Source organism: Triticum aestivum, chromosome 2A (assembly GCF_018294505.1).
Source record: "Triticum aestivum cultivar Chinese Spring chromosome 2A, IWGSC CS RefSeq v2.1, whole genome shotgun sequence".
NCBI classification, from domain to species: Eukaryota; Viridiplantae; Streptophyta; class Magnoliopsida; order Poales; family Poaceae; genus Triticum; species Triticum aestivum.
Window position 1 is genome coordinate 34,089,979 of NC_057797.1, and position 22,675 is coordinate 34,112,653.

At 40.1% G+C, this 22,675-nt stretch overlaps 2 protein-coding genes across 3 annotated transcripts; both read left to right on the forward strand.

Annotated features, from left to right (window-relative positions):
- The first annotated feature begins 7,016 nt into the window (after positions 1–7,016).
- On the forward strand, positions 7,017–20,377 carry LOC123187213 (mRNA-capping enzyme). Of its 2 annotated transcripts, none has more exons than XM_044599012.1 (18): positions 7,017–7,324; positions 7,580–7,746; positions 8,579–8,717; positions 8,935–9,086; positions 10,224–10,307; positions 10,396–10,458; positions 11,999–12,136; positions 12,215–12,418; positions 13,017–13,133; positions 13,768–13,817; positions 15,843–16,005; positions 16,103–16,225; positions 16,628–16,756; positions 16,853–16,951; positions 18,192–18,281; positions 18,416–18,500; positions 18,781–18,911; positions 19,961–20,377. In XM_044599012.1, exons 2-18 carry the CDS (start codon positions 7,630–7,632, stop codon positions 20,114–20,116), a joined length of 2,040 nt encoding a protein of 679 aa, XP_044454947.1. In that variant the 5' UTR covers positions 7,017–7,324; positions 7,580–7,629; the 3' UTR covers positions 20,117–20,377. The 2 variants fall into 2 exon arrangements, with proteins under 2 accessions (XP_044454947.1, XP_044454946.1); XM_044599011.1 differs by lacking the exon at positions 19,961–20,377 and adding an exon at positions 19,003–19,517.
- Positions 20,378–21,532: 1,155 nt separating this feature from the next.
- On the forward strand, positions 21,533–22,140 carry LOC123184495 (RING-H2 finger protein ATL66-like). Its single transcript, XM_044596594.1, has one exon. It carries the CDS (start codon positions 21,560–21,562, stop codon positions 21,893–21,895), a length of 336 nt encoding a protein of 111 aa, XP_044452529.1. The 5' UTR covers positions 21,533–21,559; the 3' UTR covers positions 21,896–22,140.
- The last annotated feature ends 535 nt before the right edge of the window (positions 22,141–22,675 follow it).

A 22,675-nucleotide genomic window follows, 5' to 3' on the forward strand; every position in this document is an offset into this window, starting at 1 on the left:
AATTTCCCATAGCATTAAAAGCATCCATAGGGTGACTACTCAGGAAAGTCCCTCCTGTAATACCCACATAAAAATTGCGAAGAAGAATGGTAGTGGATTGCTTATGAGTTAATCTATTATGAGCATCACAAATCCTATGCCAAGCATCTTTTAAATTTTCTCCTCCCCTTTGTTTAAAATTGAGAACTTAATTTTTAGGGGTACATGTAACAAGAGAAGAACTAGCCATAACGACAAAGCAAAACGAACAAGTAAACACAAAAAAGGCAAACAGAAAATATTTTTGTATATTTTTCTGTAAAAAGGTTTTAGAAGTGGGGGAGATGAAAATGAGAGGCAAAGGGCAAATAAAGTAAATGCAAGGAGATGAAAGTGTATGCGTAGGTACTTGATAGATGTTGGTGATGTCTCCCCGGCAATGACGCCAAAAATTCTTCCTGCTACTTGTGAGCTGCATTGAGATTTCCTGGAGAGGAGAGGATGATGCAGTACAGTAGAGATAAGTATTTCCCTCTGTTAGAAACCAAGGTTATCAATCCAGTAGAAGAACCACGCAACAACTCGTTAGCAGTACCTACACACAAAATAACAAATACTTGCACCCAACACAAGCATGTGGTTGTCAATCCCTTAGTGGTTAATTACAAGGATAAATCTGGTAGTGATAAATAGATAAATAAAAACACAAAATAAAAATAAGTAAAGAAAAGTGCAGAAAGGTATTTTTGGAATTTAATATATGATTTAGATAGACCCGGGGGGGGGATAGTTTTCACTAGAGGCTTCTCTCTTGAAAATAGCATATGGTGGGTAAACAAATTACTGTTGGGAAATTGATAGAAAAGCGAATGATCATGGTGATATCTAAGGCAATGATTATGTATATAGGCATCATCTGAGACAAGTACATCGACTCCTCCCAGCATCTACTACTATTACTCCACACATCGACCGCTATCTAATATGCATCTAGAGTATTAAGTTCATAAAGAACGGAGTAACGCCTTAAGCAAGATGACATGATGTAGACAAAGTAAACTCAATTAATATGAATAAACCCCATCTTTTTATCATTAATGGCTATGATACAAATACGTGTCATGTCCCTTTCTGTCACTGGGATTGAGCACCGCAAGATCAAAACCATCACAAAGCACCTCACCCATTGCAAGAAAAATCAATCTAGTTGGCCAAACCAAATCAATATATCAGAGAGAAATACAAAGCTATAATAATCATGCATAAAAGAGTTCAGAGAAGACTCAAATAATATGCATAGATAATCTGATCATAAAGTCACAATTCATCGGATCCCAACAATTATCCCACAAAGAGTGATTACATCGAATAGATCTCCAAGAACATCAAGGAGAACATTGTATTGAAGATCAAATAGAAAGAAGAAGTCATCTAGCAACTAGCTATGGACCTGTAGCCTGTAGGTCCGTGGTATACTACTCACACATCATCAGAAGGGCAACAAGGTTGATGTAGAGCCCCTCCATGATCGATCCTCCCTCTGGTAGAGTGTCGGGGAAGGCCTCCAGATGGGATCTCGCGAGAATAGAAATTTGTGGCGGCGGAAAAAGTATTTTGGGTGGCTCTCTAATGTAGGAGGAATATTTGGGTATTTATAGAGCTGAGATTAGCTCAAGAGGTGCCATGAGGGGCCCACAAGCCTGGGGCGCCCCCCTAGGGTGTGCCTGGCAGGCTTGTCGCCTTCTCGTGGCTCTTCAGGTCTTCTCCCGAAGCTTCTAGGGTCCCCTCTGGTACAGAAAAAATTAATCGAAAGTTTTTTTTCATTTGGACTCTTTTTATATGGATATTTTGAAAAGCCAAAAACAGCAACTGGCACTGGGCACTGAGCAAATAGGTTAGTCCCAAAAAAGATATATAATTGCATATAATTTCTTAATAAACATCCAAGATCGATATTATAATAGCATAGAACAATTAAAAATCATAGATAAGTTGGAGACATATCAGTTATTATAATTGATTATAGACGATATTACTCAATTCATAATAGACAAATTTGGGTCGATTCAACATGATCGTTCTTCCAATGTCATAATCTCAATGTTGTTTTAGGACTACCGTTTAACACTTTAAACAATATCCTAAGATCCGAGAAACATGATCACCAACAACACTTGAGCTAGTCCTAGAGGCAAGACTAGGAATCTTTTATTTAACCGTTTATCATTCCACGTGTGCATATGAGTTTTCCACATAATCGCGTATTCCAGAATCATAGCAGTTATAGCATAGAATATAAACTCTTTAATTATGAATATAGAAATATAATGATATAAATATTATTGCTTCTAGGGCATATTTCCAACACACATGCCCACGTGGGGCCCTTGAGCCACCGTTTGACCTAATTCCAACGCCTATAACTCCTATAAGTTCCAAAACCTTCAGAAGTGGAACCCGATAGAATTTTATTGCCGTCACAAGTCTCTGTTCCGAAGCGATCCCATCTGGAGCCCTATTTCGGCGCTCTGCTGGAGGGGGAAGCCACCACGGGAGGCCTCTTCATCAACCTTGCTGCCTCCATGATGATGTGTGAGTAGTTCCTTCAGGACTTACATGTCCATAACAATAGCTAGATGCCTTCTCTCTCTCTCTCTCTATCTATCTATCTATCTATCTATCTATCTATCTATCTATCTATCTCAACAACTCGTTAGCAGTACCTACACACAAAATAACAAATACTTGCACCCAATCTCAACAACTCGTTAGCAGTACCTACACACAAAATAACAAAATACTTGCACCCAACGCAAGCATGTGGTTGTCAATCCCTTAGTGGTTAATTACAAGGATTAAATCTGGTAGTGATAAATAGATAAATAAATGATGGGTAGATTTTGGACACGACTCTTGCCCAGGATATCTTCGCCGGGGTATTGAGGGACCTCCTATTTTCCACACCTATGCCCTAGATAGACAGGTAACACGAACACCTACAAGATTTGGGTCAACCAGTACCTAGTGCGGGGCACAAACGTTTTTTTCTTTTTAATTTAGCTTTGTGTTTTATTTTTTTTACAAAATTATAAAATTGTTCCCTGATTAAATAATGTTCATGAATTCAAAAAGGTTTTGTAAATTTTTAAAAAAATCGCAAATTCGAAAAATTCATGAATTTTAAAAAAATGGAAGTGATTTACTTTTTGCAAATTTGAAAAGATGTTTTAAATTCAAAAATATTCCTAGAATTGAAGAGATGTTCACAAATTTGAAAAAATATTTGTGGAGTCTAAAAATGTTTGCAAATTAAAAACAAAATCACTTCAAAACTATTCACAATTTTGGAAAAAAATTGCAAACTAAAAAATGTTCAGGTATTTGAAAAATGTTCCCAAAATGTGAAAATTATCATAAATTCTAAAAATGTTCAAAAAATTTAAGTAAATTCACTAATTCAATTTTTTTTAAAATACAAAAAAGATAGTTAATTTGAAAAAAGTTCATGAATTCTAAAAAATACAAGTTGGAAAATATTTGGAAATTAAAATAATATTCATGGATTCAAAAAATGTTCACACATTTTAAAAGGTGTACATAAATGAAAAACATTGAAATTTTAAATAATATTCATGAATTTAAAGTGGGAAAACAAAAATAAACAAAGAAAGATGGAAAAGGTGAAAACAAAATTTTGAAAAAAATAAAAAATAGAAGAAGACTTAAAACTAAAAGAAAACCAACAAAAAAGGGAAAGAAAGAAAAACAATACAAGGGTTTCTGGGTGTTGTTAGTTTGGGTTGTCGGTGTTAGCATAGCGCCAGGCTAGTCCAGCGCGTACCGTTGCTAGGATATTAGTTTGGTGGTTACCTACACTCAATTGCGTCGTTAGAGCATCTATAACCGGAGTCCTCACATCCGCCCCAAAAGTCTGGGCGGCCTGCCAGGACAGGAAGTGCCACACAACGCAAAATCCGGCCAAATGCCCAGGCTGACCGGCACTGCTCATACCATGCCCATATCTGGAATGGATATGGGGTTGCCCGGATGTACTTGCCACATAGGATTGGGCACAAGGGCCTGCGCCAATTCACTTGAAGACATCCCCCTCCTTGTCCGACCAGTCTTGTTTTGTCTTCTCTCCCTGGTTCGCACAACCACCAGCGTTGCTCTGCGGTCGTCCCCAACCCACAACTTTGCCACCGGAGGCCCGAACCCACACCGCCTCTGATCATGCCGCAACCGGTCAAGGACATTGTCCCGGTACGTCCAACTCCACAGGATATACACCTTGCACTCTATGTGTTCGATGAAATGTCCAAGTAGGTTTTTTATTCTTTTGGTCAACACGGACCTTGACGATTTTTTTCGATGAGTTCATCGATTTGTCAAATTCAGACGATGAAGATGTTGGAATGATGATGATGATAAGCATCCAAGAGGAAATGGAGAAGGTAGAGGGGTATATACTGAAGTTCAAGGGTTCCATAAAAGGGTCGAAGAGTTATTGCCTGGATAGGATTGCCGGTGCACAACTTCCGCGTACAGACTATTTCACACTGGACTCAACATGCCGTGAAGGTTTCTTTCGACGTCGCTTCCAGATGGGCAGATGTTTGTTCTTGTGTGTAGTGACTGCTGTAGAGAAGGTTGATAACAACTTCAAGTTAATGAAGGATTGTTACCAAAAACTTTCTTCCTATCCTCTACAGAAATGCATGTATGCTCTCAGGATATTTGCTTACAGTAAGGCCATATATGCAATTGATACTAGAATCCGAATGGGAGAGACCGTGGTCTTGAACACCTCGATGCAATTTGCACGCACTCTGGTGAAGGGGTTTAGAGCAGAGTAGCCGAGAGAGCCAACTGTGGAGGACACAGAAAAAATGTTGTCAATTGGAGCATCAAGAGGATTCCCAAGTATGCTATTTCAGTTGATTACATGCATTGGCAATGAAAGAACCACCGAAAAGGTTTGCGTGGGCAATACCAATGTCATGTCAAAGAAGCCACCGTCATACTTGATGCAGTGACATCGAAGGACTTGTGGATTTGGCGTGCTTTCTTTGGCACGCCTGGTTCTAACAATGACATCAATATGGTCCGACGATCTCCTTTGTTCAAGAGACTTTGCGATGGGGAAGCTCGGCCGTGAAACTACACCATCAACAGTCGCAACTACAACATATGGTACTATCTTGCCGATTGTATCTATCCTCAATGAGCGGCATTTGTGAAGGCTATATCATCAGATCCTCATGGTAGGAAACAATGTCTCTTCGCACAAGCGCAAGAAGGTGGTGAGGATGTGGATGGGGTATTCGGTGTACTCCAAGTTCGTTCGGGTCTTGTTCGTGGAGCAACAATGGCGTGGGAAGCGGAGAGACTTTGGAAGCTCCTGACATGTTGTGTAATCTTGCACAATATGATTGTCGAGGATGACGGTGAAGGGGTAGCCCACACGCATAATTTTGAGAAGCGGTGTTCAGGTCCGCCTTCCGGAACAATAGGCGAAGCATATTGCCAACCTTCTAGAGATGCATCGACAACTGCGAGATCAACAGGTGCATATGCAACTTCTCAATGATCCCGTGGAGCATATGTGGATCCACACTGGAAATCGGTAAACTTTTCTTTTAATGTTTCAGTTATGCACTATGAACAACTTTATGTTTTCACTACGTTTCGATTATGTATTCTTAAGTACGAATAATTTGTATTTATGTGCACTACTCATTGTTTGGCTGTGATGATCGACATCCATGTGTTTGCATGTATTTGATGTCTTGAAAATAGGAGTTGTGGTTACAAATGAGGTCATTTGAGGGCCGGCCGGTCACTATCCGTGGATGCATCCGGACATGTCCAAGGATGTATAGACCCGAATTTGATAACTCTCGTTTGATACTCTTAGCTAGCTTAGCTTGATGCTACAAAGACACGTCTACACGTCCACCAAAAGAGGGAAAGAGAGAAAAAGGTAGTAGTGAATATCAATGGCTCACACATATTGATTGCATACAAACAAACCATTACTTGAGATGTAGTAAAAGAACTTATTACATGTATGAAGCTAACAAATATGGATATGTCTGAGACCCTGCGTGTCCATACCGAATACCGTATTCAATAGAGATTCATGATATGTATCCAGATATTATGAATGATTAAACAAACACTAAAAAACTCTTTTTTGTTGGCGATACATGATGAATGCCTTCTCAATACCTTTTTTTTATGTCTCATGCCATGTTACCAAGAAAATCTATGCATCGAGTGTCCGACGTAGTTGGACACACCAGGAGGTGCCCCTTTCGAGGGGCTTGCCTACTCCATGCGTGCTCCATGGGCACGTGCCGAGCAAATAACGAATCTGAGCCTTTTATGCGGCGCGGGTATTTTCTTCTCGTGAGAAACAACTGCACATACGATCATCATGATACTCGAACAGGAATATAAGATAGCATAATATGGGAGGCACATTTTCTCCTTCCTAGTTCAACACTTGTAGAAATTATTCTTCAGCAGAACAAAAAAGTACTTATAGAAACACACGTCAAATCGCTACCGTAATTAGAGACAAGCGAGTCAATATGCACCCCAAAGGCTATGTATAAATAATCAATAACCTGAATTTGGTTGATGCGTCAGTCCAACACTAGTCGGTGGCTTGACTTTAGGGCGTCCACACACACCCTACACCCTACACCCTACATGATTTTTTTTTTAGAAAATACGATCATTAATGCCAAGTCTATGATTTAAACCCTGAGTTGACCCAAAAAAAACCCTAACCATCCGAGCTACACCCAGCTGGCTAAGTGGCTGAAGTGCTTCAAGCTCAGTATTCTTTTTTTCTTTTGACATCTCAAGCTCAGTATTGTTGTTATCGTTCCGTACCACGTACGCTGTATTTGTGGATTATTTTTTTGGCAAGAAAAACGGGGATGCAGGAAGAAAAAAAGCTGGGGCTGGACTTGACGGATGCTTGCCACGTGTCTCTGGGGAGCACGTCCTATTCCCCAAGCGAGCGGACGCCCCCAAGAGAGCGCCTCCCTCCCGACTCCCGAGCGAACCACCAGAGAGGGCCTCCTCCCCGAGCGCGACAGCTAGGGTTACTAGCCGCCGCCGACCGACCGCCCCTCCGCCACCACCGCCGGTCCTCCGCCGCGGCGCGCGTAGCCGGCCCAAGCCCCCGCTGCCCGCCGCCAGTACAGGATCTCAGCCAGCGCCTCCCTCCCTCCGCCGAGCAGCCGCTCCCGCCAGCAGCGCCTCCCTCAATCCCTCCCTCCCTGGAGCAGCCGCCGCCCCGGAGCTACGCCGGCGACCAGTCCATCGGCAGGTAGCCACCACTCCCCCCTCCTTCTCCCCCTCTCCCCTCTCCCCTCAACCCCCCTCCCCCCTCCTCTCGCATCCTCTGTTCCTTCATTTTTTTTCCTGATTTTTGCATTGGATGAGCACCCGTGACTTCACTGCATCGCACTCGTCAACTGCAGTTAAAATTAGTTCTGATTTAGAGGTGACCATGTTCGTCCAGTGCGTATTATGCTGGTTAGTCTGTCTGACACAAGACGCCCTTTCTGCCACCTCTTATCAGGTGTCAGTTCCTAATGGTTATCTAGAGACAGATACATTGAAGGGTCCTCAATGGATTTGAATGCATCGCCGTTGCCCGAGGAAGATGACCATGAAGAGCCAGTTGAGCTTGATTTTGGACAGGACGATGAAGATCATGTCGAGTCTGCTGTTGAGATTATGAGAAGGGTAAATAAAATCATCTCTTCTGGCCATAAAATGAATCACGCACATGCATCTGATCTGTATAGATGGAGCTTAGTGTCATCAGCTGATTGCTTTTCTACTTCGGTGGTGATAATCGTAAACTGCAAGATATGCATATATAATATAATATAATTGATGGTGTATTTAGCAGCATTAGTTGAAGGTCCTCCTTGAGTCGAGGGCATGGTTTTGAACTCTGTCGTTTGTAACTATGCTACATGTGACTTTTACCTTTTAAGAGGTGTGTTATTAGGTTATAATTACTCTCAGTGTAAGGACCATGGTATTGTCTCTTCTGAAGATAACTATGTCATCATGTCACTTCTATTGGTAGCCATGCGACATTTGTTTTCATGCTTTCGGTTATGTTTCTTTCAGCTTATGTAGTTCTGGGATCTGGTTGTGGCCTATGGCAAGAGAGAAGGTGTTCTTTCTATCACCTGTATTCGGTCTCTAGGACCGGCACAGTCTGTCATATTTAATTTGACTACACATTCATGCATGTTAAGTGGAACAGCGTGTGGTCACGTCAAGTGGGGTGTCCAGTATTTTCTTGTTGTGTGTACCAGATGTCAACGTGTGTGTGTGTGTGTGCATGTGGTGATCAGATGGTCTGAGTGGTGGTTGTGGGTTGTGCTGTTTGTGCCCCTCTTTGTATTTTCCCTTAAAAATCTCATGTGGCTCTATTTGTTACTGAATTATAAGTTGTTTGGCGTTCTATAGAACAGGAAAGCTGCAAAGTGGAATATAATTAATTATGGTCTCATACTCTCTTTGGTACCCTTTTTTATGTTGCGCTTACCGGATTTCATAGGAACGAGAAGAACGACGCAGAAAGTTGAAGAGAGATCAACCGGATGATGGACCAAGGCCGCGACCACAACAGGTTAGGAATGATCATGTGACCCAAAACAAGATTGGCGGATACAAACGAGTTAAAGAGACACCTCAGGGTATGTGTTGTATCTGAAAGTCATATTCTTGTGAATCATGTCGAATTGTCCCGTGGTTATGTCTTGTTCTTGTATTCTTGTTTGTCGGTTCTTAATTAAACTATTACTATCCTATATACATATCGTAAGTAAATCACAAAAAGTACTTATGCTTAGCCTAAAAAAATAGATTTTTGATATTTTTCACCCTTGCATCTGACATTGTCCTTATTTTCAGGTTGGTTGGATTGCCCTGCATCTGGTCAACCAATAGACAAAATCATACCGTCTAAAGTTCCGCTGGATGAAACATTCAATGAGTCGATTCCTCCTGGAAAAAGATATTCTTCCAAACAAGTTGTTAATAAACAAAGAAAGGCTGGCAGGGACGTAAGTACAGTTTTCTACTCACATGACACTAATGCACATTCCATTACTTCTTATGTTATAGGCTGGATATTGTGTTTTTTTCCTGTTATCTGGCCCTACTTTGAAGCATGCATAGTTTTTATGACACAGAATACATGCATTTCTTTATACATGCTCTGTTTGTACTCATGATTGTCGTTATTGCTGCCTGTTCTCTTGTATGAGTGTATGATGTTTGTGCTACTTCCCCCACTTATGCACTGATGGTCATGTCACCTATTGCTTGAGTGAATTATATATCTCAGTTCCATATTCATTTGGTTTGATTTGTGTTACAAACTTTCACTTTATTGATAACAAGGCTTCAAAGACGATGGTTTGCTATGATCCATGATTAGCTGGCTTATATTAGGCCAGAGGGATCGCTAACATGTTTCTCAAATATGTCGACTCCTTAAGCACACTTGAGGAGGTGATCTAAAGTATGGACGTTTTGAAGTACTTGTTGAAGCAAAAAATAAATCTTCTGAAAAGAGCATAGTATATGGCAGGGAACAAAGATAATACCGACATGCTTGCATGTCTTGATTGACTAGTTAGCAAGTACTGGAGCTAGAGAAAATATACCAAGCACTCTGTATGGTCCCTTACGGGTGAAAAGCTAAATAGCTTCTGGCAGTGACGTTTTAGTGATATTTTGGACTTCTATACCAGTTTCTTTGTAAGATGTGCTTTTGCTCAAATTCTTAGTGCGATCCTGTGACTCCACTGCTATGCTATTCCGCTACCACTAGTTAGTTGGCATTTGCAATCATAACTGAACAGAGGTAAATTGATTTTCTTGTTTCTTAAAATTGGAGGTGAATTTATTTTTGTCATTTGTGCTGAAAGGCCTGTCTTTCTGGCCACAGTAAAGGTAAACTTATTATTTCATAAATGCAATTTACAGTACACTTGTACTAGTGGAGTTGTAACAGTTGCTTGAAGTATCTCAATTCTCAATTGACATACTTTCTGCTGATTGTCTCTTTTCTTATCTTCTAGCTATTTGCTATTTTAGAGAGCTATACAATCCATAATGAGTATTTGATTTGATCAATTTGGAACACATTATAGCTTGTTGCTTGTATTAACTATACCCCCCTGCTATTTTATCAGATAGGTTTGGTGATTGACTTGACAAATACCTCTCGGTACTATTCACCAGCAGAGTGGACGAAGCAAGGTACTAAACATGTCAAGGTGAGAGTGAGACCTCAGTTTACATAGTAATATGTATATTCCAGCATTAATAAAATAATAATTCCTGTGACATTTCTGTTCATTTCAGATTGCTTGCAGGGGTAGAGATGCTGTACCAGAAAATGAAGCTGTAAACACGTTTGTGTATGAGGTAACCTATATTCCTAGTTTGATGACCTTGCCACTATGCTTTTTGATGTATTTTTGGTTAGACATGAATATGTAAACTTCAAATCTTCTTTTAATTTTCTGGGCATTTTTTTAATTGTTGGTTATTGAAATGGACTGCTGGAAAAAATGGTGAACATCTGTTGTCAAGGTTTTGAACATGGTGCTCTATACTGTAGTTGCTACATAACATATGTTGCGTATATGTCACACTTGATAGATAGGTTATTGCCTATGTGTTGTTAGTATAAAAGAACAGAAATCTAATAAATTAATAATGATACCAGATCAAGTCCATGCTTGCACCTGCTGTTTTTCATTCAGCCATCCACAAATTTGTTACATAACATATGTTGCGTATGTGTCGCACTTGATAGTTAGGTTAAGTGCCTATGTGTTGTTAGTATAAAATAATGGAAGTCTAATAAATTAATAATGATACCAGATCAAGTGTATGCTTGCACCTGCGGTTCTTCATTCAGCCATCCACAATTGTTAAAATACTAGTAACCACACACGTGAAAAGCATGACCTTAGTCGAAAGTCGAAACATGAAATAAACTAGCTATCTTAACACCTATAAGTATATTGTCTTATTTTTTGGATGCTTTCTTACATTCCATATTGTTATGTGGAAGAAAACTATAAAAAACATGTAGTTCAGAAAACTTGTTTAGAAATGCTAGTAGATATTAGATGGCAACATATGACAGGCACAAAAGAAAATAAGTCCATATATATTGATCATTGTAATTATGTTGAATCAAGAGACATTGTTCAGAATTTTCTTCAGAGCAAAAACATGGAACTCATTTTTTTAAAAGAAATATCTCATAAAGAACCAGTAAGCAAAAGTTCTTGCCCACATCCATTGGATCATTGTACTCGGAAGACCGCAAGTACAATATCCATATCCATACCAATATACATGAGTTGGTTGAGATACTTCTGATATGAGCCGTCCAAAAACTTTAATCTAATCTCAGAATTACCCACCCGATGGTTGTGGACATGTTATATATCCTCCCCTAGTCTTTTGGACGGCTCAAATCAAAAGTATCCCAACCAACTCGTGCATTTTAGAAATGCTAGTAGATATAGATATTGTCTGAACTTATCAATGGCTTTTTTATGTAGTTTGTAGAAATACTTATCTGTATGTGAAATTTCATAAGTGCTGTGTTGTGTTCCCTAGGCAAGAATGTGGCTATCACTCGTGTCAGGGGAACTAGTTAAGTTTTTAACAGTTTAAAAGTTCTAAAAAATCATGAAATAATACTGGAGCATCACTGCAATGATGTAAGATGATCCATGATTATTTTATTATATATATTTTGAGTATTCATACTGAAACAACTTTCTCTGGCTACACTCAGTGTGTACACTTCTAGTCTCTCCAGTTGGAACACGTAGACCAGAATATTGATAACCTAATTGCAGCAAATTTTCTTTAAACAATCTATGCTAAATTTCCTTTAACCTAATTTATTAGCTGATGAAGCTCTATCGATGCTAAATTTTAGGTGTTGGCGTTTCATGAGCGCCAGAAGCCATCAAGAAATCCCAAATACGTACTTGTTCATTGTACTCATGGGCATAACCGTACTGGCTTTATGATTGTTCATTACCTAATGCGCACACAACTGTCTAGTGTTACTGAGGTGAGACAACTTATGCTTCAAATGTAATTTATTGTAATATTTCCTTTTGTTTCCTTGGCTAAATCTTTTGTTTGCTAGGCTTTAAATATATTTGCTCAAAGACGGCCTCCAGGAATATATAAAACCGACTACATTCAAGCACTGTATACATTTTATCATGAAATTCCTGAAAGTATCACATGTCCACCGACACCGGAATGGAAGAGGCCTTCTGATCTTGATTTGAATGGTGAAGCTAAGCAGGACGACGATGACGACAATGGCGAGCCTGCACCATCACCAGTAGGTGTTAATTCCAGTACATGTTTGGACAATTCTGTGTTAATGCTACTCAGGTCGACATTATAAGATGATTTGACAATCTACAGCTAATAAATTTGTTTTAAAAGAATAATTGCATATGGGGTGCATGTAGTGTAAGGTGTAAACTAGCATTTGTATTCCTGTGAACTTTGCATGCAAAATTTAGAACATGATCAAAACTGCTGGTTAGATATTTTCTATATGCCAGCAACATTTTAAGGGATTTTGATTGTACTTTGGAGAAGTAAGGTCCTTTCATATACTGTTGTATATGACATGAAATATTACGGAAATGTTTAGCCAAGCAAAATAATACATTTCCCCCTACATCCACCAATCACTAACACATTTATTAGCCAATGAAACAGTATTTTAGGATGTTTTTGGAAGCTTACAAAGTTTGCATGGGTCACATTCAATTTGGATAACACCTACAATGCCATCTCATATGTTGTTTCCTTGTGAATCTGTTATCCTTTTTACTAGATAGGTCCAGGGTTCTACTCAAGTATCAATAGTTCCGTACAACATTTTCTTATATTGCTAATGTTTGTCAAAATATTCCTGCTTATTGTAGGATCCCGTAGATGACAAGGCCATTACTAATGATGATGTCTTAGGGGATGCTGTACCTTTTGACCAGCAAGATATCTTGCGTGGCATATGTTTCAAGTTGCTTGATTTTGTACCCAATGTAAGTTTCAAACCTGTCTTTTGCTCTTAGTCACATCTTTCACATACCCAGTCTTCCCCACCCCTAAAATTGTTAATGACGTAGTTCCCTTTGCTGTATGCTGACAGAAAAATGTTATCAGCACTTCCATTTGCGTAGTTTGGGCTTGTCACTGTGCCACTATGTATGTACTCATAGCTATGCTGATTATACGATCACTACTTTCATTTTCTCAAACCAGTTTACAAAGTTACGCTCTATTTTGATTACTATGGTTTCAAGAATCTTATTTGATCAAAATCTGAATTCAGTTAACTTGTTGCAAACACAGATGGTTAACTCGTCTCGTATCAAGTAATTTTTGAAATTTGACACAGAAGAATCTATGAACATCCATTTTTAATTTATTAGTGGCTGTAGCTTCGATGAATTGGTGTGACAATGAGAACTTCTTCTGCTGGTGTTGGAGATCATTTCACTGAAGTTTGTTTTTATGTGCATATCCATTGTGTTTCACTGTCTTGTTTTCTTTCGTATCCTTCTATTTTAACTGTAGCCATCCCTTTATTTTGAACTTACCACACTGTCCCTGTATAAGCGTTGTGCCCACAAAAGCAAGCTTCTTACAGTGTTCTGCTACCCTTTTGCTTTCCAGGGTAGAGCTAATGCTCAATTTCCAGGATCTCATCCAGTTTCCCTCAACAGGTAGCACTTAATCCAATTTAAATGCTGTTTGTGCAAAGTGGTCTTGCTGTACAAATGCATGTTCTCTTAGGGAGTTTCCTACCAAATATCCCCACTATATGCTAAATCATGTCGTACTGGAGATGAGCACACAATTAAGGGCAAGCATATACCCCAAGTTAAGGCATTAGCTTCTTATTATGTATGCAATTGTGCATGCATCGGAGGCATTTTACATAAATTTGTTCTACTTTGTTGTGGTCACTTATATTTCTTTGTACTTTGTAGAAGCCAATAGGCAATATGCCTTGTGCATATAGTAACATTATATTATATACTAAGGGAGTTGCATGTTTGCCCCTGGAATAATTCTTATGAGTAAAGCTACAGATGGCTGCCATATAAGGAATAAATATGTCTAGGTGATAGCTGTAGAATTTGCTTTAGCATGCAGTGGTTATTTTTCTTTGATGGAATAATATGGTTACATGACTCTAACCCAATGCAGATGCTGTTTGTTCGTTTTGTCAAGCAATAATAGTCAGTACTCACCTCATATTGAATAACCCAATTACACCCTTCTGTGTACTATTTATATAAGTAAACATGTCGATTGACACCCTTTGTCTTTTTAAGGTTCAGAGAACAACACTTATGCCTGGAATAACCTTGATGTTCATTTTGCTCCTTGAGATGTATCTTCTGTTTAGATGTATCTCTCTGTCTCTTACCTCTCATCTGTCAAATTTGATTCGGGAATCGGGATTAGTTGACTGGCTATAATTTGATGACAGAAGCATTGTTTGAGGCAATTTTCTGCAGTCAAGAATGGTTGATGTGCCGAATAGATAGTAGAGAAAGAGAATGTAATTCTACACAGAGCGCATTCCAACTATGGCATGCAAATCCTAAAGTATGGCACATGCAAGTATCGTTTGACCATATAGCTCTAATTTATAAGCCTCTAAGGCTTTAAAAGGGCAACCTGGTGCATGTAGCTCCCGCTTGCGCAGGGTCCAGGGAAGGGTCCGACCACTTTGGGTCTATAGTACGCAGCCTTTCCCTACATTTCTGTAAGAGGCTGTTTCCAGGACTTGAACCCATGACCTCATGGTCATAAGCCTCTAAGGCTTTGTTGAACAAAAAACAGGTGAATGAAGCTAGAGGAAAGGATAAACATAATTAGAATCAGGAACCAAGTCCAACCTTTTACTGGAACTGGAGTATGGATAGTCCAGTACTATAGCCTCATATCCTTGGGTAAAACTTGCATAAACTCCCTACCTTTCTCATCAGTTCCTCTTGCTCTCCATTTTGTGTTCTTGCTATCTTATCTCATATCCACCGCTCTCTGTCGCCTAACAACCCAATGGCGAGTTGATGAGATGACACCCTACTTAAGTTCCTCCTCCTGGTCCAAGGTCATGTTGCTTCATCCTTTTGTGCCGTGCATTCCTAAAAAACAATCTTAATGCCTAGCCACCTCCTTTTGCTGCTCCGACTGGTACTTTTTCCATGGCGAAGAGTATTCCTCTTGTGGTGTAGTTGATGCATTCTACTGCGTGTTGATGCATTCTACTGCACGTTTAATGTTTAATAATGTTGCCTTTGGTGCACATCCTTATATAGCATATGTGGCAGCATTCAAGAGAGTGCCTATGTCATCGAAATACATACATACACCATGCATGCTTAATGTAATACCCTCCCTAAGCACTGAACGTTAGGTCTTACAATTGCCTTCTGCCGTTCCACTCTATACTGTTACGGCCAACTAGTTTGCCGTATTTGTATTTTTTTTTTGCTTGAAAGTGAAAAATGGAGAAGAAAAATGTTACGCGTGTCGATGTAATTATAATAAAAGAAAAGGTTGGTCCGCCATCAACTAGTTTCAGCTAGGTTGAACGGAAGCAGTCATTCTTTAATTAGAAAAATAATACAAGAGTCTCGCCCTTTAAGAAATAATAGCTGTTATAGTGTTCTTGCTTCTGTTTTGGCCTTTTGGCCCTTACTCTAACTCGTGTTCTTTTGTGTCTCAATTTAAAGTGAGAACCTGCAACTTCTGAGGCAAAGATATTATTATGCTACATGGAAAGCTGATGGAACACGATACATGATGCTTATAATGCGGGATGGCTGTTTCTTAATAGACCGGAACTTCTGCTTTAGAAGAGTTCAGATGCGTTTTCCTATTAGGAATGTTAATGATGTAAGACCTCACTTTTGGTTTGGATAACAGGCGTAGTGCATATTTTTCTTTCATTATATTGCAGAATTTTACTTCACCTCTGTTTTCCTAACTCAAGGGTTTCCACAACTTTACATTGATCGATGGAGAAATGGTTGTAGACACCATACCAGGTGGTGGATTGAAGCGGAGGTACTTAGCGTATGATCTAATGGCAATTAATTTCTCCTCCAAAGTCAAGGTAGAAACTTTAAATCTGTCATCATTAACTTAAGTTGCCATTTTATCACCTTCCCAATTGATGACGTCTGTACACCTTTTTTGTGTTGGTATTTCATCTATTTTGGGGTTGTGGCATGAGTACCAGAGATCTCATTGACCTTTCACAGGAAATCATTGTTGTTGGGATAATAATACAGTATAATGCACTAGAAGTTAATCAGAAGTGATTGATAAGAATATAGCTATATTATTTTGATTGATAGAAGTAAGCTCTTAATTTCTGGATAATCACTGATGCAATATTTTGTTTGTAAATGATTTTAATCTAAGTAGATATATGAATATATGGTGATTCTGAAGTTTAAGCATTTGCGTTACTCTGTACTGTAGTGACCGCATTTTATTTAATCTTCGGATGCAGTTGCCCTTTTCTGACAGGTGGAAGCTACTTGAGGATGAAATTATTCGTCCACGCATCTATGAGAGAAAGCAGTTTGAAACTGGTCTGAAAGGCAATCCATCATACAGATATGACCTGGAACTTTTTTCGGTAACTAAATCTGGATGGATTATTTTGTTTATTTCATTGTAGTACGATTTTCAGTGGATAACCATAAACAGTTCTCTGATATTTGGTTTTTATCAGGTAAGGAGAAAGGATTTTTGGCTGCTTTCCACGGTGAAGAAATTACTCAAGGAGTTTATTCCAGCACTTTCACATGAATCTGATGGGCTTATATTTCAGGTAGGGTGGTCTTGTCGTTTCTGGCTTTGATACGTGATGGTCTACGTCCATGGAAATTGGAATGTAGAAATTGTAAATTAAGAACAATTTTGTAGTACTTAAGAAGCACCAATACGGGGTTAGTTACGGACACGGGGATAGGAGTACGGGGACACGGGATACTTCTCCAAAAACAGCCATCCAGGGATACGGCAGGGTATATAGGTACTTAAAAAATAAACAGCATATAATAATTAATGATAGTTTTTAGATGATAGACTTTGTTGTTAGTAGACTGGATGTATGTTGCCTCATTTCTATTGGTAAAAGTCTTTGGGCAGTCCATACGAACCCTCCACTCAGGCTCATGTAGCTCCACTCAGAGCCCATATAAGACCCAGCTTCTGAAAACCCTAGACTAGTCAGCTCCTCCAACCGTTCTCTTTTCCTCCAGCCGCCTGAGAGCAGATGAAAAGACCGCGCCGCCGCCTGTATCTTCTTCCTCACTGGCGGCTACATTCCCCATCTTTCTCCCTGCCCATAGCGTCTTCCTCGTCCTTAGATGCCTTGCCACCTTCCTCTCTGCCTGGATGTTCTTTGTCAGGGGGAGAGCTGGGCTTGGGGGAAACGGCGGCGGCGAGCCGGCAACTAGAGAAGCGAGTCCAGGCGGCAGCGGCGTCGTCGAGTCTAGGCGGCGCCAGCGCGGTCGCTGGAGGCCGGTTCCGAGTCCCCACTGTGTCCTCACCGTATCTGCCTTATCCCAATTTGTTTCCCCTTCTTTTTCGATTGAGAAAATATGGGATGCTGCGGAATACCTGTATCCGCGCGTATGTCTGACCGTCCGGCTCTTATCGCTGGACTGGTTCTAGAAGTGGTCGTGTTCCAAGTTTAACTTCCTTGCATACTAATAACAATGTTTCGGTGACATGTAAGTAACAAAGGACTCGATCTCTACTGAGAGCAATCATCCTTTATCATCCATATAAATCTTGCCCTATAGCATGCTAATGACATGCAGTTAGGAACCCCAGCCCTGATTTTCATAACAAGACTATGTTTGACTTTTTGATGAGTCACTAGTGACATATTGGCTAAAATGAACTTTTGTGTCACTTGAGAAAACCTAGCTAAAGCTGCCTCCATGCAGCTGTTATTTATCAGTCCATGTATTTCTTCATGCATTTCAAGTTATATGCTTAACGATGCTTTTTTCCCTTCCATTTTCTTCATATGTTAAGTGTTTCTGTTATTCTCAATATAGGGCTGGGATGATCCATACGTGAATCGTACACACGAAGGTCTGCTAAAATGGAAGTACCCAGAGATGAATTCAGTTGACTTTTTGTTTGAGGTTTGTATGCTTGTCATATTCTTGAATATTAAATATTAAAACAGAACTACTTTTGGTGTGGAATCTGTTCGTGCGGATGTGTCCTGCTGAGTTTTTTTCCAATTTATCATCGTTCTAATTTCTAAATGCTGCAGACTGGTAGTGAAAACCGCCAGCTTATTTTTCTGTACGAGAGAGGCAAAAAGAAACTTATGGATGGTACCCGGGTGGTATTTCCTGGTAAGGATGTTTTTGTAATACCTTTTTCAACCGTTCCCTAGCACAATCGTGCAGTGTTACTATATTTGTAATACATTGATTTAAGTGTTTCAAAATCTTGAGATACCTGGTAACTTTAAGTCTTCAACTATGGCTCTTGTATGATGTTGTTTTCAAATAGAATCTGCCACTACAGTTTTTTCTTGAGGCATCATGTCTCAATTCTTGGAGCAGACAATTTTGCTGTAATGTGATTTCATTTTTTGGTCTAAATGTGGGTTTTATGCTGGAGCTTCTGCAGATGATGTAGATCCATCTTCAATATCAGGGAAAATTGTTGAGTGCTCTTGGAATAAACAGGAGGACTGCTGGTTCTGCATGCGAATCCGAGCAGATAAATCAACTCCTAATGATATCAATACTTACAGAAAGGCACTTCCCTTCCTCCCTGCCTCCCTCCCTCTCTATGGCCATGCTTGATTTCCTGAACCAAATCATGCTGAAAACTAGTGTCAATATCCAGGTCGTTCAGTACATGTTATGCACACCTACAAAGTTCAGTATCTCGGTGATCCACAGTATAGAGAGATTGGACGAGTGGCGCAGGCTACAGGCCCCGTTTTGCACATTAATCATGGTTTTGTACTCCCTCCGTCCCATAATAAGATCGTTTTGTAAGCTGTTTTAGCTTGCAAAATGATCTTATATTATGGGACGGAGGGAGTAGTACATTGTCTTCATAATTCAACAAGATTATGGGACGGAGATCAGTAGCCTTCCCTATACTGGCTAGTGACCATACCCAGTCCTGATTGTTGCAGGCTACATCCTGACTGACAGATTGTGATTTTGCATTCATGAGAATCATGTGATCACTAAATTAATCAAAACGTACATTTTGTGTGCTGAGTTAATCTTTCATGGTCGGTTCATGGTTAGGTCGTTAATTTGCAATCAGGTACACAATTTGTAATGTTTAATAGTAGTCAAATGATGTTGACTTGCGATGGTTGATAAATTTTGAGCTCTCCAATTTAATACTCCCTCCGTTCCATAATGTAGTGCCTATAGATTTTTTTAAAAGTCAAACATTACAAACTTTGACTATATTTATAGAGAAAAGTAGGTACATCTAGAATACCAAATGCACATCATTGGATACATCATGAGTTATATTTTCAGAATGTACATGTTTGGTATTGTAGATGTAGACAGTTTTCTCTATACACTGGGTCAAAGTTGGCAAAGTTTGACTTCCACAAAAATCTATAGACACTACATTTTGGAATGGAGGGAGTACATTTATTGCCATTGCATTTTACCTTCTTCCTATTGCAGACCATCGCTATTCTTTGCATGCCATAGAGCCATAGAATCTACCGTGCAATTTGACTCCCATCTCCTGCTGTGTAGACGTCAAGAGTATGAGAAACATAATCGCCATACCATCTGACAATTTCCATTGTGATACATATGGACAGGTGATGAGGAGCATCACGGATAACATTACTGAAGACAAGCTCCTGGGCGAGATGAATGAGATCAGTAGCCTTCCAATGTACGCCGACAGGAAGGCCCATGCTGACAGGAAGGCCCATGCCGAGAAGATGGCTCACCAGCACAGAAGGAGGGGATAAGGCGAATAATCTTGGCTTCTGAACTAGAATCAACAATGCCGGCTGGCCACTGTAGCCTGTGTATTTAGCAATAATCAATTTTTGACTTCAATTAAACAATAGCGGTCACTACACAAGTTTTTCAATGCTTTGTCATATTGGCCATTGTACATGCATCGTTCCAGAGTCCTGTATATCTCTTATTGTGTGTCATCAATGCTTGATATCATTATCATTTGGTCTATACTTCTGAATGCATGGCTTTATTGGCACTTTTTTCAATGGGGTCTGTTTTATTTGCCCTATCCTTATATGAACGTCACGTTCTTTAATAAAGTTAAGAACACACATCATAGTTGCATTGACTATCGCAAGTACGCAGTGGTGGGGAATGTGTTCAGAATGGTAACAGCATGGCCATCTAGAAATTGCAGTTGTTTAGCACTTGTTGAAGACGTCATATAGCTTGTGAGGCAAGAGTTATTCATTATATTTTCGCTCAAGTACATAATAATAAGCCAAACATATGTAACGCCCTAAAAATGCATTTTTAAAAAGTTTTGCTAAAGTACATCTAGATGTTCTCTAAGTATTGCACATCTAAGTCTCATGTCATTGATTTTATGTGAAGATTCATGCGGACATTTTCTTTGCCCTTTTCTTTTTCTTTTTAATTTGATTAAGTCACTTAGATGTATAATAACTGCATCTAGCTAAGCTTTATTTGGTGTGTCTGTTCTTTGTATTGTTATATGAATCATATGTTAAAAGACATAATATTCATGATGTAATATTATGTGTAAAGAAATGTAATAAGCACAAGTGAAAGAAAAATGAATAAGGATCAACCCATTATTATACTTCTCCACGGGAGTTTCACACACAAAAGAAAAACATTTTGAGGTCGTTATGCTTTGGCTTAGTGCTAGGGGACGCGCCATATGTTGGTGCTCTACATTGGTGTGCTACTTGTTTTGACTCATGTACACGAACATTGCCTTGTGTTATCAGGCGATATCGGTGTCAACTTTATGTCAAGGAAAAAAATATGCGGGCCCTGCAATGGAAATGGACACAGCAACTAATGCTTGTCCCTGCAACACAAAAAAACCCTAATGCTGTTCATTTCTTGATTCCTACATTGCTTTTCTCCCCTGAGAGCGACATGCTCCCGGCCGTGAACGAACGTACGAACCTCCGTCCGTCCGTCCATGTCTTGTGTGTGTGCAAAATCACTTGCTTTATCCAGGGTTTGGTGGTGCTAAAGAAAATAAAGTTGAAGTGTAGTGTAGGTGCACCCTCTCCAACGGGGATCTCCCAACACACTCGGACAGTGGCAAGTAGCGTAGCAACCACCCTCACCAACAAAGCGTCCGCAGCAGCCCACCTGACCCCCGACCTAAGACCCCATTACATATGCCCTCCTCTACCCAACACCATCTCGATCTCACTCCCTCTCGCATCATGAGCTACCTCCTCTCCTACATCTCCAAGATGCTCTGCATCAAGACGCCGTCGTCGGAGGAGGCGGCGAAGCATCCGGCGGCCGGCGAGGAGTGCTGCGTCTGCCTCTCGAGGATCCGCGCCGGCGAGGCCACCAGGCGGCTCCCGTGCGAGCACGCCTTCCACCGGGACTGCGTCGACCGGTGGCTCGCGCTCTGCAAGCGGACGTGCCCGCTCTGCCGGGTGTACGTCGCCGACGGCAACGGCAGGCAAGCCGCGGCCAAGCACGCCGGCGAGGGCGCCCTGGCCGACGACCTCGTCATCTGGTTCTCCACCATGCTCGTCCCAGGGTTCTGAGACAGATCGACGACGATGTTTCTTTTCGCTCTTCGCTCCTCGTGTTTTCTCATGACACATGTAGCTAGGGCTCTAGGTAGCAAACGTTCTTGCAAGTTTTGTATTTGAGGTTTATCCCTCTACGAATGTGGGTGTAAATAAGAAGCAGATCGACCTTCTACTAACCTTAATTTTGGATACATATGCATGCTATAGATGTGTATTACTCACTGCATGGAAGATTGGAAAAAATATTTCAAACTGTATCTCTCGCTGTAAAGCTCAGCGCCGCGACTAACGCGTCGCCTTTAGAGATAAAGAAACAGAAACTTTTGCACGTTCCTAATTTTTAGTCCCGCCTTTTGGAGCACAAAAATATTAGCTAGCGGTGGTTAGCCCATGACCAATTCGACCATATACTCTAATCTTTCCGAAAGTCATGAGAAAATTCTTTTTTTTTTGTAACAAGTACTCCCTCTGTCCCATAATATAAGGACGTTTTTGACACTAGTTTTTTTAGGGGGCTAAAAAAGTTAACATTCCAATTATCTTGAAACTGATTGTGCATTTATGTCTTCTTTCCTTGCAAAAGAAAGTTTGACAGTTCGCCGCTGTTTGACCTCAAGAAGGAAGTGTTTGGCATCATCAAGTGTCTGAACAACTTCAAGTTGTCTAAAATTAATAGGAAGGCCAATGTAGCGACGCATGAGATTGCTTTTTTTTTTTGCGAGGGGATTGCTAAGTTCACTTTTGATAGTAGATCGGACGGTCTTCTTTTAATAGTTGTGTGTGACACTTGCT

What these genes read in the sequence shown, in the direction of transcription:
- LOC123184495 (XM_044596594.1), top strand. Translation starts at nt 21,560, where the DNA reads ATGAGCTACCTCCTCTCCTACATCTCCAAGATGCTCTGCATCAAGACG.
- LOC123187213 (XM_044599011.1), top strand. Translation starts at nt 7,630, where the DNA reads ATGGATTTGAATGCATCGCCGTTGCCCGAGGAAGATGACCATGAAGAG. An exon ending in GCGAGCCTGCACCATCACCA is followed by an intron (nt 12,419 to 13,016) that starts GTAGGTGTTAAT and finishes TGCTTATTGTAG; the next exon opens with GATCCCGTAGATGACAAGGC. An exon ending in CAGTTGACTTTTTGTTTGAG is followed by an intron (nt 18,282 to 18,415) that starts GTTTGTATGCTT and finishes TAAATGCTGCAG; the next exon opens with ACTGGTAGTGAAAACCGCCA.